The following is a 19,503-nucleotide window of genomic DNA, read 5'->3' as shown; positions in this document are numbered from 1 at the left end:
GAATGAACCAACAAAGCCGAGGCTTCTTTTTAATGAAGAGATTTAAATGGGGTAAAGGGAATTGGTACAATTCAAGCCGAAAAGTCAGACTAACAGTTTATCTGACCAAGTAGCTCATGGCCTTCAAGATTAGAAAAGTCACAAGTCACAGACAGACACAGTCTAGGTTTGTCCTGTAAATGGGTATAGACAAAAGCAAATTTAACTCCTTGGTGATAACTATTTCAGTATTTCCATTGCCGGCAATGGATGTTATATCTTAGGAAAATCTGACTCCTGGTGGAAGAGGATTAAAAAACTTAAATGTATATGAGTATTCTTGTTCAATTTCTCCGAAATATTCCCATTTCTAATTTCTAAAAATAACGATGATGATAGTTTCCTTCATTTTTGGATGAGACAAAAATTATTCGGTACCAAGATTCCAGTTTAAGTCATGTCTTAAAATATATTTGTGTTCTCTCTTTATTTCTTTATGGAACGAATCTCCTAATGCATTTTTCAATACTTTAAAAAAGGGTTAATATGTTAACTTTAAAAGAGGAAACAGAAGACAGCAAAGGACTCCTCTTCAGTTGTGTTTTATCTATATCTCCTTCGTGGGGGGAAAGAAATCAATCTTTTCATAACCAGAGAAGGTGAGAGAAGAAAAAGGTAGAGAAACAGCTGAGAAGAACAAAACCCAATTCTTATTGACACTTGACATCCATGCTTTTGGTCTTGACAAATTTATCTAAAAAAATCCATTATCTACATATTTATATCCAACACATTGATAAGGCACTGCACAACAGTTTGTGCACATGTGGCCTCATTCTTCACCAACAAGGCATTACTATCTTTCAATAGCATTTACCTTAACAATATGTAAAAGAATCATTCATTATTACAAATTTACACAAAAAATTCTTCCTGTACATGATTGTCTCAGTGATGTACCTATTAGTTTAAATTAGACATATTTTAAACTACTCTGTAATGTGCTAAAATCAAAAGTAGTTGCTGTACCATAAGGCAAAGGCTTATAATAGCCTTTAATCCTATTATACATATCCTCAGTTATATGATGTCAAAATATAGTCTGTTCATAAATAAGTAAAGATGTACAGAGTACCCTGGGTATGAGAAACCAAAAAGTAAACCTTCTTTACAAGAAAATTACTCCACTGGTATTTTGAAAAATCTCAGTCTTCATTGTGCAATCAAGTTTGCTGTGTTGAAGAAACGGTGTGTGTCACATTGAAGAGTCTAAAAACTACAAAGCATTTGCAGGTCCTTTTTTTTCTTCACAGGTATGAACCTTTTATTTCCTTTTTTAATTTTCCTTCTCTATTTCTTTTTGGTAGCAAATACGGTACAGATGAGCTGTTCAAACATTTGCATGGCTTATTTTCATTGGACTCGCAGTACCAGAGTCAACAGCTGTTCTGAAGAAAAAGACATGCTCCTCCGTTTACTGAAAGGGCAAGGGTTAAGACCAATTGCAGCTGTACGTCAACATGTTGAAATCACAAAGTTCTGTAGTCCAATGCTGACACAAGACACAGGCATCCCGTCCACGGGCAGAAGGAGGCTCTGGGGTTTCAAAGTGCTGCTGAGCTGCTACAAGTACTCCAGTTCCAAGGCATGGTGAAGGGCCATAAGGTCAGAGTGGCTCGAGATCCTCCAAAATGGCATAGCATGCTGTGAACAGCACAGACAACATGTAAAAATAACCCCAAGCATTCTGGTATTTAGACCCACCCATTGTCTTTCGCAAGGATAAGGGAACACTGCGAGGAGAGAAAAAGAGCTCCTAAAACCTTGAGCCCTTCATGTTTATCTCTGGTTTCTCTGACCCACCCCCTCAGCATCAATTCTCAAGAATAGCAAATCTATTTACCAACAGGAACAACAGCAAACATGCCAGAAGATCATAAGGAAGGGAGGGGTTTCTCATCTCTTTATAAGAAAAACAGATTTCAGCACGTTGCAGAAGAAAATATTATTTCTAGAAAAAAATTAAGAAAAATAACCTATACATGAAGCATGTGGGTAGGTTGAGGAAGGGACAGAACTTGATTAAAAAAAACCAAAAAATAAAGGAAGTGAAAGTATTATTTACTATCAAAACGTGTTTGTTCCTTGTGGAACTATCCCTGGCAGGTGAGTTAAGAATATAGCCACGGTGATTCAGAATAGCTCATGTGTTGCTCACATCACTTTGAAAGGAATTTTATCCCAGTGGTTTGTATAACATTGCTCATTGTTAGCACTGGTCTTAAAATACCTTTCCCATATGGGACAATTTTAAAATAAATATATATTTTTTTTCTATTAGCTGTAATAAAATCTGTCTGGAGCACAAATACACTTGCAAAGAACATGAATAAACCAAAAACACAAATACCAGGAAAAAGCACACATTACCTCATCCATGAAGGGTAAAATCTGATTAAGAACTATCTTTATACTCTAAACCAGGGATTATAGTGTCAGCAAGAACTTTTGCATAAATAAAAAAAGATAACCATCAGGAAAATATTCTATAAATCCCATGGGAAAATAGTTTCAATTCAACAATGTTCTGAAGGCTAACATAATCATGTTCACCTTTTCATTGGGTCAGCTTGTGTCCTGGCATCTTTAGGAGGCAAACCACAAAGCAATTTATTACCACAATAGCTTCTGAGTTCCCCAAGCATTTTATCTATAACTTCTCAGAGAGGCTTTCTTCATCCTCCTTCAGCACTTCCTGAGTGAATTCCTAATTCTACTGAAATCGGTGGCAAAACTCCATCTCTTTTGATTACCACTTCTACACTGACCTCCTTTTTTCATTCAGGTCTTCTTAAATTTTAAGTTAGAGAACAATTTTGAAAACGATGTAAAACTCTCTGTTTCCAGATGGACATTTACTGTAAGCCCTATAATTTCACCTTATACCTATCTCAGAAGACAAACACCTTAGCACAGAGCCTATCATAAATTTGTCTTTAGAAGCTCAGGTAAACATCTGTCAATGTATAAATAATTATTATTTTTAGAAGAATGCTGCTTCAATCCAGATAATGATGTGATGATGAATTGGGTTGAATTTACAGAATAAAGCAGAGATTTTTAAAAGAAACGTAACCATGTAAGCAGCAGCAAGTATCTCTGAAATCAAATAGCAACTGTTAAGGAACAATCAACTGCTTGATTGCTCTTGCGAGGGTCAGAGAAAATTATACTGAATTAATTAATATTAATAAGCAAGACTAAAGAGTTGCACATGATCAGCAAGGGAACACTGTAAGGAATCTGGAAAATGCGCACCCAACGAAGGACAAGTGTTAGCAAGTTGAGTTGCACAATGAGAGGGATTGCAGAGTGAAGGAGGTGGTGCTGAGTACCCCTGCCCATGTTTCAGGGTTTTCACTTCAGAATAGCTCTAATCTGCCATCATGGAAAAAGTGCCCATTAGCAGTTGGAGAGCATTTGGTGAGCACCTGGACAATATATTGTTCTTAAGTTCTATCCAAAAGAAATCTGTTTTTTTTTTCTCCCCTAAAACCAGTCCAGGATGTTAAGCAAAGCATAGTGAGGGGGAATGACTGGAAGGTCTGCTTCGATATGTCACTCCTGATCTGAATTAAAAGGTAATATGGATGCAACAACATTCAGAGTATGCCTAGCTTTTAGAGCAAAGAGATTTCTTCAGGAAGAAAATAAAATGACCCACAAGGAAGCACCATTGGAAGAGTTTCTGTTCTGCTTCGCTTTACTCTAGATTGTTACAAAGTCTTGAGAAACAGCTGACTACATCTCAGCTTGAAGATAAATGCATGAGCAATAGCTGCTTATGGAGAGAACAAAACAAAAAAACAAACAAATTCAGAGACAACTGAGATGTTGTTGGAAAAAACGCTTATGATATTTCCAAAACACTTTTATAGATTAATCCTTTCCTTAAGAAGGAAGTGTTAAACACTGACTATGACACCTACTATTTCTACATCTTCAATCTAGACTTCCACTGTACTGTCTCTATGCTTCCACCAGCAACAGAAGCTAAATGCAATTAGCTCTCTCAGTTACAACTCCACATTCCAATGTCTCCCCTGTTACATTATACAGATAGTCTGTCCTCTGCACTGTCAGGTCAGACACTGCTGCTTTCCAACTCAGATCTTTCCTAAAGATTCATTTCTTGCATGATGTTCAGGAAATGAGCCACCAAGAGCAAAACAAAATAAAAATTCCTAATCATGCTGTTCTCCGGACTCTACAAAAGCCTCTGTGCACTTATCTCTTATTTAGGCTGCGAGATCTTCCTGGCAGAATTTATAACATCTGATAGGGGTATTACATCAAGGACAAAGGGGCACAGGTTTGTGCTTGCAGCAGGTCCGTGCAGTGTTTGCCAGCCGACTGCACTTGGCCGAAGGTGCTCAGCAGTGCTGCCTTCCTTTCTTGGCTCGCTGCAGTTTCCCTCCTCTCTCACAAGCCCCCTGCCAGGTGGGACCTACCTGCTCTCCCTGCCAGCCAGCCATAGCTCCCTGCTTCTCTCAGTCAACTTGGCACCAGCTCTGCCTCAACCACCAAGCCAGGGAGATGTAAAGAGCATAGCTAAGATGTGGTGTGGCGAAGAGTTTGGTGGACACCTGCCTTTGCATAGTGTCTCTGCAGAAGCCAAGAGTCAATGACATGGACGCCCTCCAAAGTCACACAGCAAACTAATGAATACGGAGAATTGCAGTAATAAATTCTTGGCTTCCAGCTCCCACTTCATGCAGCTCCAGCATTATACTGCTTCCCTAGTAACAACCTCAGCATCACAGAGCGTACACACACCAGGCAGCTAGGGCAGTTAAAGACCCTGATTGATTTAACAGAAGGTTTAGCTTCTGCTAAATCAAATCACAGCAATTCTTGCTAGATGCCCATATGCAATATCGAGTTTTGGATTACTCTCAGCTGTTTATGGTCAGATTTTAAACCAAAACTTTAAGTGGTCATTATTGTGGCTATATCTTTCTATTTCAAATTCACTTAAGTGTCCTCTGCTTTATTTATGTCTGTCTGTGAAAGGAGTATACCTCCATTTACTCCATGTAGTTACAGGAGTGAGGTGTGGAATGATTCTGGAGAGTCCCATGAAAACAAAGAGGTTGTGTAAACTTCAGGATTATAATTATTTTCAGTTCTCCTGCATATAGGTCAAAAGACCAGCAGCACACTCCCAAGAAATAAAGCACGCCAGGAACGCGGCGGCTGCACGGGGCTGGAATCTGCGCTGGCACTCTCTGCACGGCCGAACGCGGCAGATTCAGATCTCTATCAGTCTGACCCTACGGCTATAAAGGCTGCTAGGAGGAGGGGAAACAAACCCGATACATATCTATATATATCTATATGTATACGTTTGTGTATGTATATACAGTCTCACGCATATGTGTCCATATATACGCATGTGTGTTCACAGGGCATGTACAGTGATTTTCATCTTATCTAAGATAACAACAGATTGTACAAAACTAAAACATTTAAAGTAACAAAATTATCATACAAAACCTTATACACTATTCCTGTATTAACATGCCCCATTTATCCACAGCTATTCAGCCCTGTCAAAAGTGGCACACACCCATGAGACAGAAGTACATTTTTTCTTACCGAATGACCGGCAAGAGTATATTTACTAAATATTGCCTTTAGAAAGCCATCCCTGCCAACACTTAGCACACGTGTCATGTACAACATGTGTCTTCTATTCTGAGCACACTGAAAAATGCTAATATCTCATTTGCTGTTGTGGGAGAATGGATGACAAATGCTAACTGTTAATAAATAAGCGGTGTAATTGGATGCATTAGTATCTAATGAAACTACAGGAAAGCTTTTCTTATTGCATATTGGAGGAATACGCATCTAGACTGGTAGTAAAACAATGATTTTGTGTAATATTTCAATATCTTCCAAGTAAATATGAAGCTTTTGTCTTTTAAAAAACATTAATTGTTCTGTAGATGATACTTGGTAATAAATACATTTATGAACTTTTAAATTATTTAATTGTGACGACATTTTGAAATGAAATATGATGTCAAAAGTTTGAATTTTGTTTGTAAAAAGCATGTAAAAAGCACGAAAAGTGAAATTATGAATTTAGTAAATCTAATAATTATAATATTATTAAACAACCTAAAATATTAAGGTATTTTATTTCTGAAAGAGAAGCAATATTATTTTTCAGTGCGTATTTACTAAAAGAACAGAACTTCCACTATTTTATTCAACAAAATAAGGTGTTTCTATTAATAAATGTGCAAAACAAAGCCATTTTTTGACGGCAACACCGAAAAGTGCAGACTATCCTCTTTCCCTTATATATTTATACAAAAATCTTGCTCCTGAGATTTGCCATGGATTTGAATAGAAAACTCATCAGTTTCTGTCATCTTTCACAGTATTTTTATTGTGTTCCTGCCAGATTTGCTAAGCGGTCGTCTTTACTTCCTACCCCAAACCTGACCAGCACAGTGTGACTGTGAGCTTAAAAGCAGTGGCATATTGGATACCCATTTATATTCTATTTATTGCTCCGCAAAGATTTATGATTTTTCCTCCCAATTCCCCTCCGAGGCAGCATGACCATTCTGGAGACAAAGGGAGAAGCCAATTTGCCCAGGCTCTCCCGAATCACCTGATGTAAAATCCAGCTCCTCAGTGCAGAGAGCCTCCTCCTTTGTCTCCTCTCGCAAATTAGAAATCCTTTGGAGGATTCTCCTAAGTAGAAAAACTCAGGAGTTGTTTTTTTTCCTGCCTTATAAGTATTTCGCAACCGTGTCTCCAAAGGCAAAGGCAAAAGATGAGCTCAAACAAAACAAAACAAAACACAACACAACTAAACAAAACAAAACAAAACAAACACAAAACACAAAACAAAACAAAGCAAAGCAAAACAGAATGCCAAGACAATGGAGCGTCTGGCAGAAAACCCCAGAAACTTATTCTGCGAATAGCTGTGTCACTGCCGTGGCACTCGGAGGCGGCGGCTCGGACCCACACGGCACCCGCACGGATGCCGGCAGCCGTCCCGAGCACCCCTCGGCGCTCACACCCGTTTCTCTCTCCCCTCCTCTCCCTCTTTTCCCGGGGAAGCTGATCCGAAGGTAGCAACCTCCGCGTGAACCCTGGCGTTACAGCCACGCTGGCTGTGGGCTGAACTGATTCAGAAGGGTGCGATTATTCCTCAGTCTGCAACGCAAACGTCCTGAGAATTTTAATTGCCTTATAAAATATTTTGCTGGAAGAGACGGCTAAACAAAGGTGTTGATACCATGGCTTCTCCCGTGCTACATGAAACGTAAGAGCGTGCGGTTTCCTCAGTGTATTGTATTTATTTTCATCAATCAAAAGAAGCATTTTATGAAAAAACAGTCTATCCTAAAAATGTTTCTCAAAAGAGCAACGATCTTTTAAATGGCATTAAAAAATTTCTATTATTGAATTTTTACAATAATGACAATAATGAAAAGATTTTAAATGTGTCCTTTATTTTTTCTATTGTTGTATTGACTCAGGATGTTCCATGAATGAAGGACATAAATGAAAATCTTGTTTTATGATGAACCAATTGATAAATTATTGGTAAATTATTTTTAGTAACAAACCTTAACTTTCTTACCTCCTAAGCTGGAAGTTCAGCTCTTTTCACTAAATGAACACAGAATAAAAAATCCTTCAAACTAAATAGGTTTGAATTTATACGTTCTCTTAAAAATACTCATTACAGCTTACATGTAATCAATTAAGTGCTATTTAAAGAAGGGTGTACTGCTTACACTCTAAATAGTGTAAAGAAACGTACATATACTAAGGGCTTCACCACAGGCCAAGCCCCTTCAGCAAAGTGCTGTGCAAAGGGATAACACAAAAGCTGTCCCTGCCCTGAGAATATCACAAAACCCAATGTGCTGATGGGAAGGAAGGGAGAAAGGAACCAGCTAACAAGGTTCAGGGGATAAGCAAGGCAAGGGGTGGCATCATGGGATAGTTACGCCACTTTGGATTGATGGGCTTTGGGTGTTTTTGTGGGGGTACATCTTCTCCTGTTTTGTTTGCACACTCTCCAGGTGAGGTCTGGGCTTTTACTGTTTTCGAATACAGCGATACCATTTATTCCTTAGACAGGGCACATGTCTTTAAGCTGAAGCACAGAATACACTAGAGCATTCCCATGCTCACCCCTCCTAATAACCCTGAAAACAACCCGAGGAGCAGATAACCAAAAAGGCATCGCCTGAGTTGGGAGCAGCTCCTCGTACCGCAAGGCACTGTGTGGTTCTTGCTCTTGCAGGATGCGAGGGCCAAAACTTAAGAGGCAAATCCTGCTTTCACCGTGTGAAATGGTGACTTCTTTTTTGGTGGAGTAAGAATCAGGACAAGAGTCACAGAAGCATTTTCCTTAATCAAATTAATAGTTTCTGCAGAAAGGCAGGGCTGCTGGTCTACTTATTGACTTCCCTGGCATTGCTGCAGCAGATAATTTAATCCAGAGCATCTAACATGCTTTGAATCTGAAAATTCCTTCCACCAAGAAAGAATACGCAGAAGTAATGGCACAAAGGAACTTTCTATACTGCTACTCCTCTTAGCGACTGGAAAGGTTTTTTCTTATGCTTTTCTGAATCATGTTTCCTGTTGAAAAAAGCATTGAATTAGATAATGTTACCGAAAGGACTACTCCTGCCATTATCATATACAACACTATTTCACCAAGCAACAGAAAACGAACAAAGAGAAGAATTTTTTTTTTATCCTGCTCTTAAATGCAGCTTTTAAAATGTAATCGTTTACAGTGGGAAAACATTTCTCCGCAAAGATGAAAGGCATTTCTGCAGGAGAAAGGAGCAAACTGTTCCCGTCAGTCCGCCAACGGGATATATGAAACTGAGACTCTGCGAAGTGCTGGGACGAGCCGGGAACCCACCCGCAATGCTTTGGGGGCACAAAAACTGGATTTCATGAAGCAAAAGCAGTCGATGGTTGCTAAAACGCCATGGGGACTAGTTAGTTTCACTTCTCCAATTTAGAAAGTTACAGGGAAACAGATATAGAAGTACCACAGAGAGTTTCGTGGTAAAAAAGCAGCTGTGTAAAAGCAATTTACCTTTAAAGGGAAGGAAGAACAGAAATGCCCATTTTCCTACTCTTTCTCCTATTGTTCAAATAGCCAATATTATGCCTCATTCCTCCAAGCAAAGACCCTGTATTTGCTGTACTTGGGTAGAATAGCAAGGCTAGGAATACTGCCTATAATTTGCCAGTGGGAAGTATTGCTTTTTATGGAGCTTACTCCAGACTGGGGAAAAAAAAAAAGTAAATTTTTCCCTTCTTCCCAAAGGAAAGCAAAAAATAATAAAGACATAGTCAAATAGTATCCTCCGCTCAGTTAACTGAGGTTATGAATGCAGGACAAGCCACAAGTAGTTACCTGAATGCAGAATCCAAATTATGCACGCACAAGAAATTTATGTATACCTACTCCAGCCCTACATACCTTTCCAAGGTGTGACATATACATATTTCATATAGTCAAATAGCACACTGCCTTTGATCAGCAAGAATTGCCATTTTTTGCTTGTATTCATAACATCCTATGTGGTATTTTGGGATGCCAATGAAAACAGAACTATTAGTTCTTGGCACAAAAGCCGGGGTCCATTTTCTGGCTCCTTTTTGAAATACATCAAACATACATAGCTAGCTTAATGTGTCTTTTGGAGAACAGCAGGGCACATTATTATCTAGAGTTTTATGCAGCTTTCTACCAGATATGGTCAAAACATATTTCATAAAGCAAAGATGTAAAACCCAAATGTCAATGCATGCTGTCCCATGTTGAAGAAAAGACAATTTTGCTTTTTGACTCTTGAAATCAACCCGCACTGAAAAAGGGCCATTACCTTTTTTGCGCCTTGTTCTTCTTCGACACCATCCCCTATAACAACATACACTACTTTTCTTCCAAATCTTTGAATTATTCGCTCAAAACAACTTTCCTTTCCTGAAAGAAAAAGATCAGACTGTTCAGGATAGGCGGTGATGGGATGACATAAAAAAAACCACTTTTTAGCCCAGATCTCCCCAACACTTCGAATACATAATTAGAGCTATTGGGAGAGAAGAGCCTCTCCCGCAGGATGGCGTATCAAGGCCGATTGCAGCTTTACTCCCGCCACAGCAGCTGACAGGCAACCTTAAAATCTGCTCCACGAGGTCCGTTAGTACACACGCCATGGTAGACATAGCGGACTAGAGGTCTGCAATATCACCTTTCTTGTCTCCTTCCCTAATCTGAGACAGGTTTCAGGGGGAATTTCCCTACCAGGAGAATTCTCTACTGGCTGTTTACGGCCAGTATCCTGAACTGAGCAAATTGATTGAATCTGAGTTGAAATTCTAGCTTTTTCTCCACAACCTGTGACAAGATTAATCACAGCTCCTGAAACAGTAGTATCCTGACTTAGAAGGTCACCCAAAAGATTTAGATTTAAATGCCTGTAATCCAATACACGGGCAAGGTCCTTGATCCTGCACTGGGATCCATTAACGTGGCTCATTACTTCACTGCACAGACCTAGGGACATGATCCCAGTGCTCCAGTCCTACATGTAGCTACTGATACTGGGAAGCTTCAGGTACTGGTACTGGGAAGCCAGAAAGAATGCTTACAGTTGAGTGTTCTCAAATGTCCCCATTCTGAAAGATCACTTAGTCTGGTCATGGTACATGGTTACCTGTGTGTCTACAGCAGCCGACGGGAAAAATCGTGTTTTTCAAAATAGTTATTTCAGCTACAGAACAATACCAGCGTAACAACAAATAGGTTGGAAATTTAAAAAAGGTTTCTAGCCAGCAGAGAAGCCAAAACTACTCAATGCAATGACACCCTTTAACAATAGCGCCAGGCATAAGAAACCTCCAACACCAACTAGGTTGAAACAGTGCTTGAAAATTATGAATCGTGTCATGTTACAAAAATCTCGCTATTTCCTGTGACAGCCAGTGACTGAACACATTTTTCCAAAGATACCCTCTGTCCTGTGTACGTGAAGTCACAAATAAATATCAATTAAAAGATGTCTTAATTAAAATGTGTATTTAAAGCATTATAATTCAAAGTTTTAGTTTACTTTAAAGTTTTGACAGATGGTACCATAACATTTCTATCCAGAAAACAGTTTTAAATCTTTTATGGTAGTGCTTTCAAATTTTTACATTAAACTCTCAACCAAGTTTTTTTAAAAAAACAAAACCAAACAAAAATAACCCACCATTTTTTCTTGGCCATTTGAGCTTCCTGTATTATAGATACTTAAGAACACATGAAAAATGTTTTCATGTAGCCCACAATTTTGAGGGAATCTGAGACAGAACAGATATGTCATAATCACGTTAAAAACTACAAGCACCGTTGCCATCTGGTCCTATGTACTTCTACATACTCAGAATAACATCCTTTATATTGAACCAGAAAACAGAAATAAACATTTGCCCGGCTGAAGCTTATTACAGTCAGTATGAATGAACTTAAATAATTACATTCTGCAGAAAAACATTCTTGCTTCTGGTAAATTGTTTACCAAATTTGCTCCAGAGCCCATGAAAACAAATGGAGCCAGGGCTTACCTTTACAGAATTTCTTCCGCTAATCTGGGGAGACTTCAGCGTTCTGTACTCACAGCCTACTAAAAAGCCTTCTCAGCTGCTACATAGCCTCACAGTTTTGAGAAATGATGACAAAAAAGCAATTATATTTCCTCCTAACAGTGGCTGCAGCAGTGTTAATAGAGCTATATGAAGCTTTCTGTGCTGGATCGTGACAAACATTTGAAAAGCACTTTTAGGATGCTTTAGCATGAAAAGTGTTTCATAAGATCAGGTATTACTAATCTCTATATGAGATGAATGCATGTAAGAAATGAATACAGACTACAATACCTTTTTATTTAGAATTACAGCTTCAAATATATCACAACATTATAAAAATAGCTCACCTATTTTAGTTGCACTGTAAATATTCTCTATGGGAAATACAACCCCTAGTCCATATAACAAGACTTTTGCCAGAGCTGGAATTAGCTGAGTAGTTGTTACGAGAATGTTCACACAGTTTGTCCTATGGAAGAAAAAATGCAAACATCCTTTTTTTAAAAAAAACAAAACAGAACAAGGAAAACCTTATCCTCCCATCAGAACCCCTCACCATTATTATTGCCACTTACAAAGAAAGGGTTTTTCTTCTGCCTTACGGGAGAGCAAGGTACAGAGTGGCATGGACAGACCAGAACAAGGAATGAGAAGGTGGTCCTCCAGGTTCAGCATTTTGCCCACCAGACCAGGCAGCCTCTTCTAGATCACCAGCAGACATCCTAAAGTTTCCTAACTACCCCCTACTCTTCGTACTCACCTCGAATGAATAAGGGTGAGTGCTTTCAGTGCAAGTGTTAACCAAGAATCTGTCAAAGCTTCAATTTCTGCTCTTAGTTGTAACCAAGCCTCTCTTTTTGCTGGACCAAGAAGACCTGTGGAGTAGATAAGGGCATGTCTGCACTGAAATTAAGTAACGTTCTGTCATTTTCCTTTGCTTTCATTAGCTCAGAGACAATTTTCCACAGACCACAAACTAAGCAGCTCACTGAACACTACCATGTTAAAAAAGGAACAGAAACCAAAAGTTCTTCCTTTTTACTACTTCTTGTCTGTACTTGTTATATACTTCAGAGTTACTTGCCTCCAACATTATTTTTGTAAGTATTGTATATTTCTTTTACTCGTCTGTAGCGGAAAGCCAATTTTCGCATCCAGTCCACTCCTCCGCGCACCCCTGTCGCGAGGCACAAATTCGCACTGGTGGCGGCCGCGGGAAAGCCGTCTGTTCCGAAGTTATAGGTGCTAGTCAGAGATATGAAAACCCCCAGATTAACAAAAGGCAACAGGCTACATTCAACCAACAGCTACTCACTTTGCCGGGTTGCAAAGGCTAAGACAGCTAAAAAGACAGCGGGCTACTGTAAGCGTTACAGCAGTTCATTGCTTTCCCAGGAAGGAACTTGCAAAGCAACGTTTTATCTTGTTCAGTTCTCTTGTACCTTAAATCTTGACCGTTGTCGTCTGAAGACACGTCGTCAATGTGAACCTGGTCGCATTCCTAAGGTGACAGAAAGACTTTATAATTTTCTTGATCTTGCAAATCTCAAAAATAAAGCTATAGAAAACTATGAACAATCTACTCATCAGGGATATTTTTATTTGTGGAAATCAGTAGATGGCAGTCTTGTTAAAACAACTATTTTACCTATTCCTTGTGCTCATTTCTTAAAATAAATGCACACCATCATTAGCTACTACTGTTAAATGGCTTTCCAAAAACACATTTTCGTGTTTAGAAAGGAAAGTGGTTAAAAACAATTAGCATATGTGTTCCATAAACGTTCTTGTAGCCTTTCAGGTACCTTAAAACTTCATGCTGCTCAAAGCTGATTCAGTCAGTGCATAAGTGTAACTGAAACCAGACATTTTGGTAAATGTAACATATTAGAAAAATTAAACCTGATGCTAACCGCCAATGAAATTATGACCTCTGATTGCTGTTGAGCCACACACCAACACAGCCTGAGGCCAGTGTTTCAGAGGAGCGCAGACGAAAAATCTGTTCCTAGTTTGCCATTCATTTGAGAGTTGTGAGTTTCCTTCTCTCTCTTTGGTCTTAGTGCATGAAAGCAGCATGCAAAGATGAAGAAAATCTGAACAGAAATAGCCAAATCAAACCATCTTTCTTTGGTGACTTGTATGCAAACTAACACGGCACATTCATAATTAGCTTTGTCCATCACTAAATTAAAAATCATAATGCATATTGTTTATCCACCAAAAAAAAATTAGAACATTACTATTAACAATTTAACTTTTGGCAGGAAAACATATAAAGCTCTGGCACTCTAGACCAGTCTAATTCAATGCTTGAAACAATAATGGATTTCAATTATTTTAATAATTTCCTCTTCTCTCTCTTAATGTAAAGTCCTATAACAAACATGATCTATTTTAAACATGAAAATACTGCAAGCCTTTATTTTTGTGTTACTGCTTTCCTCTGAACAAATTTTTCTCTCTCCATGGATTTGTGAGGAAGGGAGGGAAGATAGAAGTGGAAAGAAACTCAAACCAGCTGTTCCCTAACAGAATTAAAATCATGACCCTCAACCCTTTTTCTAAAACATCTATTTTCCAGCCAACCCTCTCCCAGCAAGCAGCAAGCTCCAAGGAGGAAAAGACTTTGACCCTGTAACCTTCTCCTCCTCTCCTGAGGTCAACAACCTCAGATAAGAAAAAAGCTGAAGAAGTCTATTTGGCCTCACATGATGGCTGTGGATTCTAGATTTTTAAAAACATAGGTCTATGAAAAATACCTCAGAAACTTTTCAAATGCTTTGAAGAACAAGGTGTGGTCTTTTGCACTTGTACAACATATATTTAGTCTTACTGTAATACGTACTCTTTCATATTTTACGCATAGGTAGCTTGTGCTAGAGAGAGAGGTAAGAGCAACCAGTACAGGAAAGACAATACTACATTTGCTCATATTTAACCATCATACAGTGAATTTCCTCCTCAGGCAGACAAAATGTATTAGATGTACAGACAGAGCTGAAACTACAAGTGTGAACCAGGCTTTGAAAATCAACCTGGCTATAAAAAAGCCAGAAGCTTTTTCAGCAAGTTATCAAATTCACAGAAATTAAGGTTTTTTGTTTAAAACTGAAAGGAACTGTCCATCCAAATGCCTACAAAGTTAACAATTCAAATACGAATTGAGTGTAAGCTAATGAAGGGACACCCTCCTGAATCCACGAGTTTCCCATTGTAGTTACTTTTCCACTGCTCAGTGACTTCTCAAAGTCTCCATGGATAGAAAACTTAAGCTTGAGTTATCAATGTAGCAGTGAAAATTATCAAGTCAATAGCCTCCTCCCCCAGCTTGGAAACTTTGAATGACAACTGGAACAAGTTGCTGGAGAAGAGGATTCAAAATAGAAATCTGGGAAAAAGAAACAATTTTTTTAGTAACCACAAAACTAAAGGAAAGAGAAGATCAGCTTCTCACAGGAGCGGCTGAAAGAAGGAGTAACTCAACAGACTTCCAAATTCAGCTCTCTCAGGTAAAAGATAGAGGCAGGAAAGATGACACCACTACATCTTAGATCCCACAGTTAGAGAGGACATGAGGACTTGGAATTTTAATTTAAGCTGCAAGGCCTTGGGACCATCACAAGCCCTGGGACATCACAGCCATTCTCCCCTTTTGTCTAACCATCTGCTTGGTAGGTAGAAAGTGAGAACTGAAATGATACATTTCAGATATAGAAATCACGGTATCGAAAGAAAGAGGGGTTTTAGAGAAGAAAACCTAGAAAAGAAATCAGAGACTAAAAATTGGTGGGTAAGGGTATAGAAACAGTGTCAAGAAAGTAAGCAAAATGAAGAAAAGGTCACAAACATCACAAATTTCAGGTGAAATACTGAATATAATGGAGAGAGATAGTGTTCCCTTTTGTCAGGAATAAAAGAAGAAAAAAGTAAAGTCAGGAAGGGAATGAAACAAAATTAAAGCACAAGAGATACATGTTATAATTTGGAAAGGATTAAAGACCAATGTGATTGACACTATGTTACAAGTAAAGGAAGGTCACAAACAGTGCACGACTGTTTTGTTCCTGTTGAGTGGCAGGACACAGCTTTGAGGCTAAATGTGAGCTTTGAGTGCCAGGTATTTTTTCACGCTGTCTAGCCGACTCGGACTTTGGGCTAGTGAGTGATGGGTGCATTTTTCAACCCCTGAGCATGGGAAGGAAAAACACTCGTTTAGCAATTGCTCTTTTAGCAGTAAAGTTATTTAGGAATACTTCTTCACAGAAACCAATTACCTGCCCACCATTAATTGATCTGGTCCAACCTTCCTTCAGAACACCTTGTGTTTGTTTTCACCTGCTTGCTTTGTGTGGAGCATTGTGTTTGTGAGCAAAGACTGCCTGAGACACTGTTCAGTCCCCCGATTAGTTATAAGCAAGCACCCACACATTCAACATTTTAAAATAGCAGTTTACTCAATATTATGCTAAAATGAAGTTTGACACTGACCAACAAATAAAGTATGCACTTCCAACCAGTACATTTTTGCAAAGACATATTTTAATAAAAATACAAAGACTCATAAAATCCTCAAACACTACCCAAAAAAAGCTTCCGTGACGGGAGCCAACTTAGAGCTAAACAGCCATTCAGAAAAAAAAAACAAAAACAAACAACCTGGTTTGTTTGCAGGCTTACCATTTCAAACTTTTACAGATATATTTGACACTTTTGTAAAATTTTCATAGGAAATACAGTACTAGTATTCTCCCCCTAATTTCTCTGGCAAAGTGATATTAGTAGTATCAAAATTAGTATTGAAAGTCCCTGTAGAAACACTATAAATACATATTATTTATGCAGATGCATTTTATTATGATAGAATCAGTTTAGCAGTCAGCTCCAAAGCAGAACATGAAAACTGTTCGATTCTCTTTTAAAATAGGCTGAATTGGCAAGTAAGGAGCAAAATATCCTGTGGCTTATGTATAAAGATTATGCAGCAAGCTGTGTTTTGCTCTTAAAGGTGTTGACCTTGCAACTTCAGTGTATCCAGTTTGAAATCTTCATGAGGGACTACAAGTGATGACATGTTTGCACTGAAGGTTTGGATTTCAGTCAGACAGGCTGAGATGCAGCTCTGCACTTTGGGATCAATCCCTGGAAAGCAAAATGCACTTGGTATAGTTCAGGGATAATACTTTCAGAAGGGCAAAGCATCTTAGGCATCTAAACCCTATTCTCACATAGGTCTTCTAAACTGCACTGATTTTAATGCAACCCTTGCCCAAAGTGCTTAATTCACATTAGAAAATGAGATTTGGGCTAATAAAACATACAGAAACTTTAAAAGACCTTATTCATGGTGCCGCATGCATGTTCTGTGTATGAGGCGCAGACACGGGATAGGACAGGTATTCGCAAAGGGTAATTTAGTTTAGGGAAGCGACACTGCTCTGATTCAGATCTCTGCTGCAGATCCCTTGCAGCCATGGCCAGCAGTCATAGGGCAAGTTGGTCAGAAACCCGGAGCGGTTGTTTTTTCTTGGTTGGTTTCCTGTGTGATCAGCACACTAGCTTGACGGCTGCTGTGGGAAACAGCAGGAGAGCGGGGCTGGGCGGTGGGAGTGGGACTGGTTCTCCTGGCAGCAGCCTGGCAGCTGCCCAAGGCAGCGCCCCCAGAGCTACGTCAAATAAGTGCCGGCTGGAAGCTGGGGAGGTTTGTTCAAAAGGCTTCACGGAGAATTACATTTTAAGAAAGAATTCGAGGCAGAGAGAAAATTCATCTTCTGCAAAGGGAGAGAGCAGTTCAGGAATGGCAGCATGAAAGACAGCAAGCTGTGAAATGCAGGAGGATTTAAAAGCCTGTAGGAGGGAGACCCCAGCAAAAGCTACTGTTAAGGGAGAGAAAGGAGACATTTCTTATATACCTTTAAAGTGCAAGTTTGGATGAGGGAGGACGCTAGATAGGTGATATAAAACATTAGTAACATGCTCAAAGCATGTTCAAAGCTACGATGTTAATGGTGATATTGGGGGTTGTCTGTGGACTTACCAATTAGCCTAAGGGAAAATGGGAGTGTCAGCATGTGTACTCAGCAAATCTACCTATAGTAGTTTAAGAAGTTACGGTCCATGCTGTCCTTTGCTGTCTTCTCACACAGCTGGCTTGCATGGATCCCTGTGTTTGTGTCCCTCAGACCTTCCAGTGCCACAACTGGCAGCTTAGATTGAAACAAATCTCCTGCAGCAGCTCAATTAAACCAACAGACATTGCATGGAGTAACTGAGACTTGTTTCTACATTCCCTTCCATCAGCTCAGCTTTGGGGCTTGAAGCAGCAGCAGATATGTGCTTGCAGGAGCTCTGTAAAACTGCTGCAATCATTTGGTAGGTGAAAATATGTCTCCAGTGAAATGCAGTAAGCCAAAGAAAAACAACAATCGAAAATGAATGACGAGATGAGTCTAGCCTAAGACTTGTACATGGAAAGCTTGTGTCTTCTCCCTCCTCCATTCCCAAAGCATTCGCTAACTCCTTCCTGCTAATTTTTCCTCCTTCTCTTTTTTGTTTTTGTATGATGAGCCAAAAACTCCCAGAGATGCTCCACAGTCATCATTCACAGCTCTTAAAATGCCTGGACCTATGTAGTCTTCTGGAATCATTCTTTTAAACTAACTTAGGATCTTCACAAAGATTCATATGCAAAGCATTAAGTTATGGCAGAAATGTTCTGCAAATATTTATATTACTTTGCTCCTTCGCTACCACCCGTCATTGTGCACTTCTGCCATAATTACATAAAATATGCCTCACTACTCAATTTACTGTAGGAAAATTAATAATAATAAAAAAAAGAGATTAAGGTTGTTACAAGAGTTCCTCTTATCTGTGCCAATACTACATGCCAAGTGGAGTGACGTAACGGCTAGCATGCTGATCATCTACATTTCTGTGTTACAAAACTAACAAAAATAAATCTAATAATTCTGCTGTCTTTGAATAAACACTGAGTGTAAGACAACTCTGGACAAGTTTGCACATTATGAAAAGGAATAATGTGAATAACATTATGAACATAACCTCAGAGGATGCCGAAGTATTACAGTTCCAAATCTGCTGATTATAGCTAAAATATATTTCCACATTTGGTTAATCTTCTTAATTTACCGTGAGAAAACTAACACCACGCTGGCAACTAATTGTTTCAATACCTTAGTCTGCAAAGTCAAATGAGAGAGGGGAAAAAACCAAACCAACAACCACCCTTCAGAACAAGCTATTTTCATTTTGCCTTTACATCAGTGTGCCCATTGAGACAGCCTGGAAGCTGGCCAGCTCACAGGAAATGATTGCTGGGATTCTCTGTTCCTCTCATATCTGTCATTACGCAATTATATCCACTGCTTTCATTTTCCCTACTGAACAGTAGAGAAATTTGGTCATGTACATGTGAGAACAGATCTGGCAAAACAAGTTAAAGCTGCAATCCTTTATAAATGTGATGTATCTGAAAAAAACTTAATTTAAAAAAAAAAATCCTCTAGTGTACGCTGCTGTGTTTTTTTATGCAGCTTTTTATGACAGCAGTATTTCTGTTTATGTCTTTTCCAGAAATAAGATATATACTCTTTAAGATACATACCCTTTCAGATTATTATATGCTCCACAAATACTCATCACTTCTATAAGCTATCATGACGTGCTTCTTTGGGAAACATAGGCTTACAGATTGTCAAGGAATGTTTTTCCAAGCAACAATTGCATATTCCAAAGCTAGTTTGTGAATGACCATTTTTCTTTATAAATCTGCTGGTTTCTACACCTTTTTACTTATAGCTG

The 19,503-nt window shown here is 38.9% G+C and overlaps 1 protein-coding gene across 7 annotated transcripts in view; it reads right to left on the bottom strand.

The window, feature by feature from the left end:
* Positions 1-902: 902 nt before the first annotated feature.
* EYA1 (EYA transcriptional coactivator and phosphatase 1) overlaps positions 903-19,503 on the bottom strand; it is an 83,667-nt gene continuing 65,066 nt past the window's right edge. For 4 of the 7 annotated variants that reach the window (XM_075141665.1, XM_075141666.1, XM_075141668.1 and 1 more), the window contains 6 exons: positions 13,122-13,180; positions 12,764-12,924; positions 12,440-12,554; positions 12,027-12,148; positions 9,933-10,033; positions 903-1,683 (listed from right to left, as the gene is read on the bottom strand). In XM_075141665.1, coding sequence (XP_074997766.1) covers positions 1,603-1,683; positions 9,933-10,033; positions 12,027-12,148; positions 12,440-12,554; positions 12,764-12,924; positions 13,122-13,180 — 639 coding nt within the window. In that variant the 3' untranslated portion in view covers positions 903-1,602. The remainder of the gene's footprint in view (positions 1,684-9,932; positions 10,034-12,026; positions 12,149-12,439; positions 12,555-12,763; positions 12,925-13,121; positions 13,181-19,503) is intronic. The other 3 variants (XM_075141667.1, XM_075141670.1, XM_075141671.1) reach the window with 1 other exon arrangement.

Source organism: Calonectris borealis, chromosome 2, assembly GCF_964195595.1.
Source record: "Calonectris borealis chromosome 2, bCalBor7.hap1.2, whole genome shotgun sequence".
Taxonomy (NCBI): domain Eukaryota; kingdom Metazoa; phylum Chordata; class Aves; order Procellariiformes; family Procellariidae; genus Calonectris; species Calonectris borealis.
The sequence above is the reverse complement of the archived record's forward strand: the minus strand, read 5'-3'. Positions and strand labels throughout refer to the sequence as shown.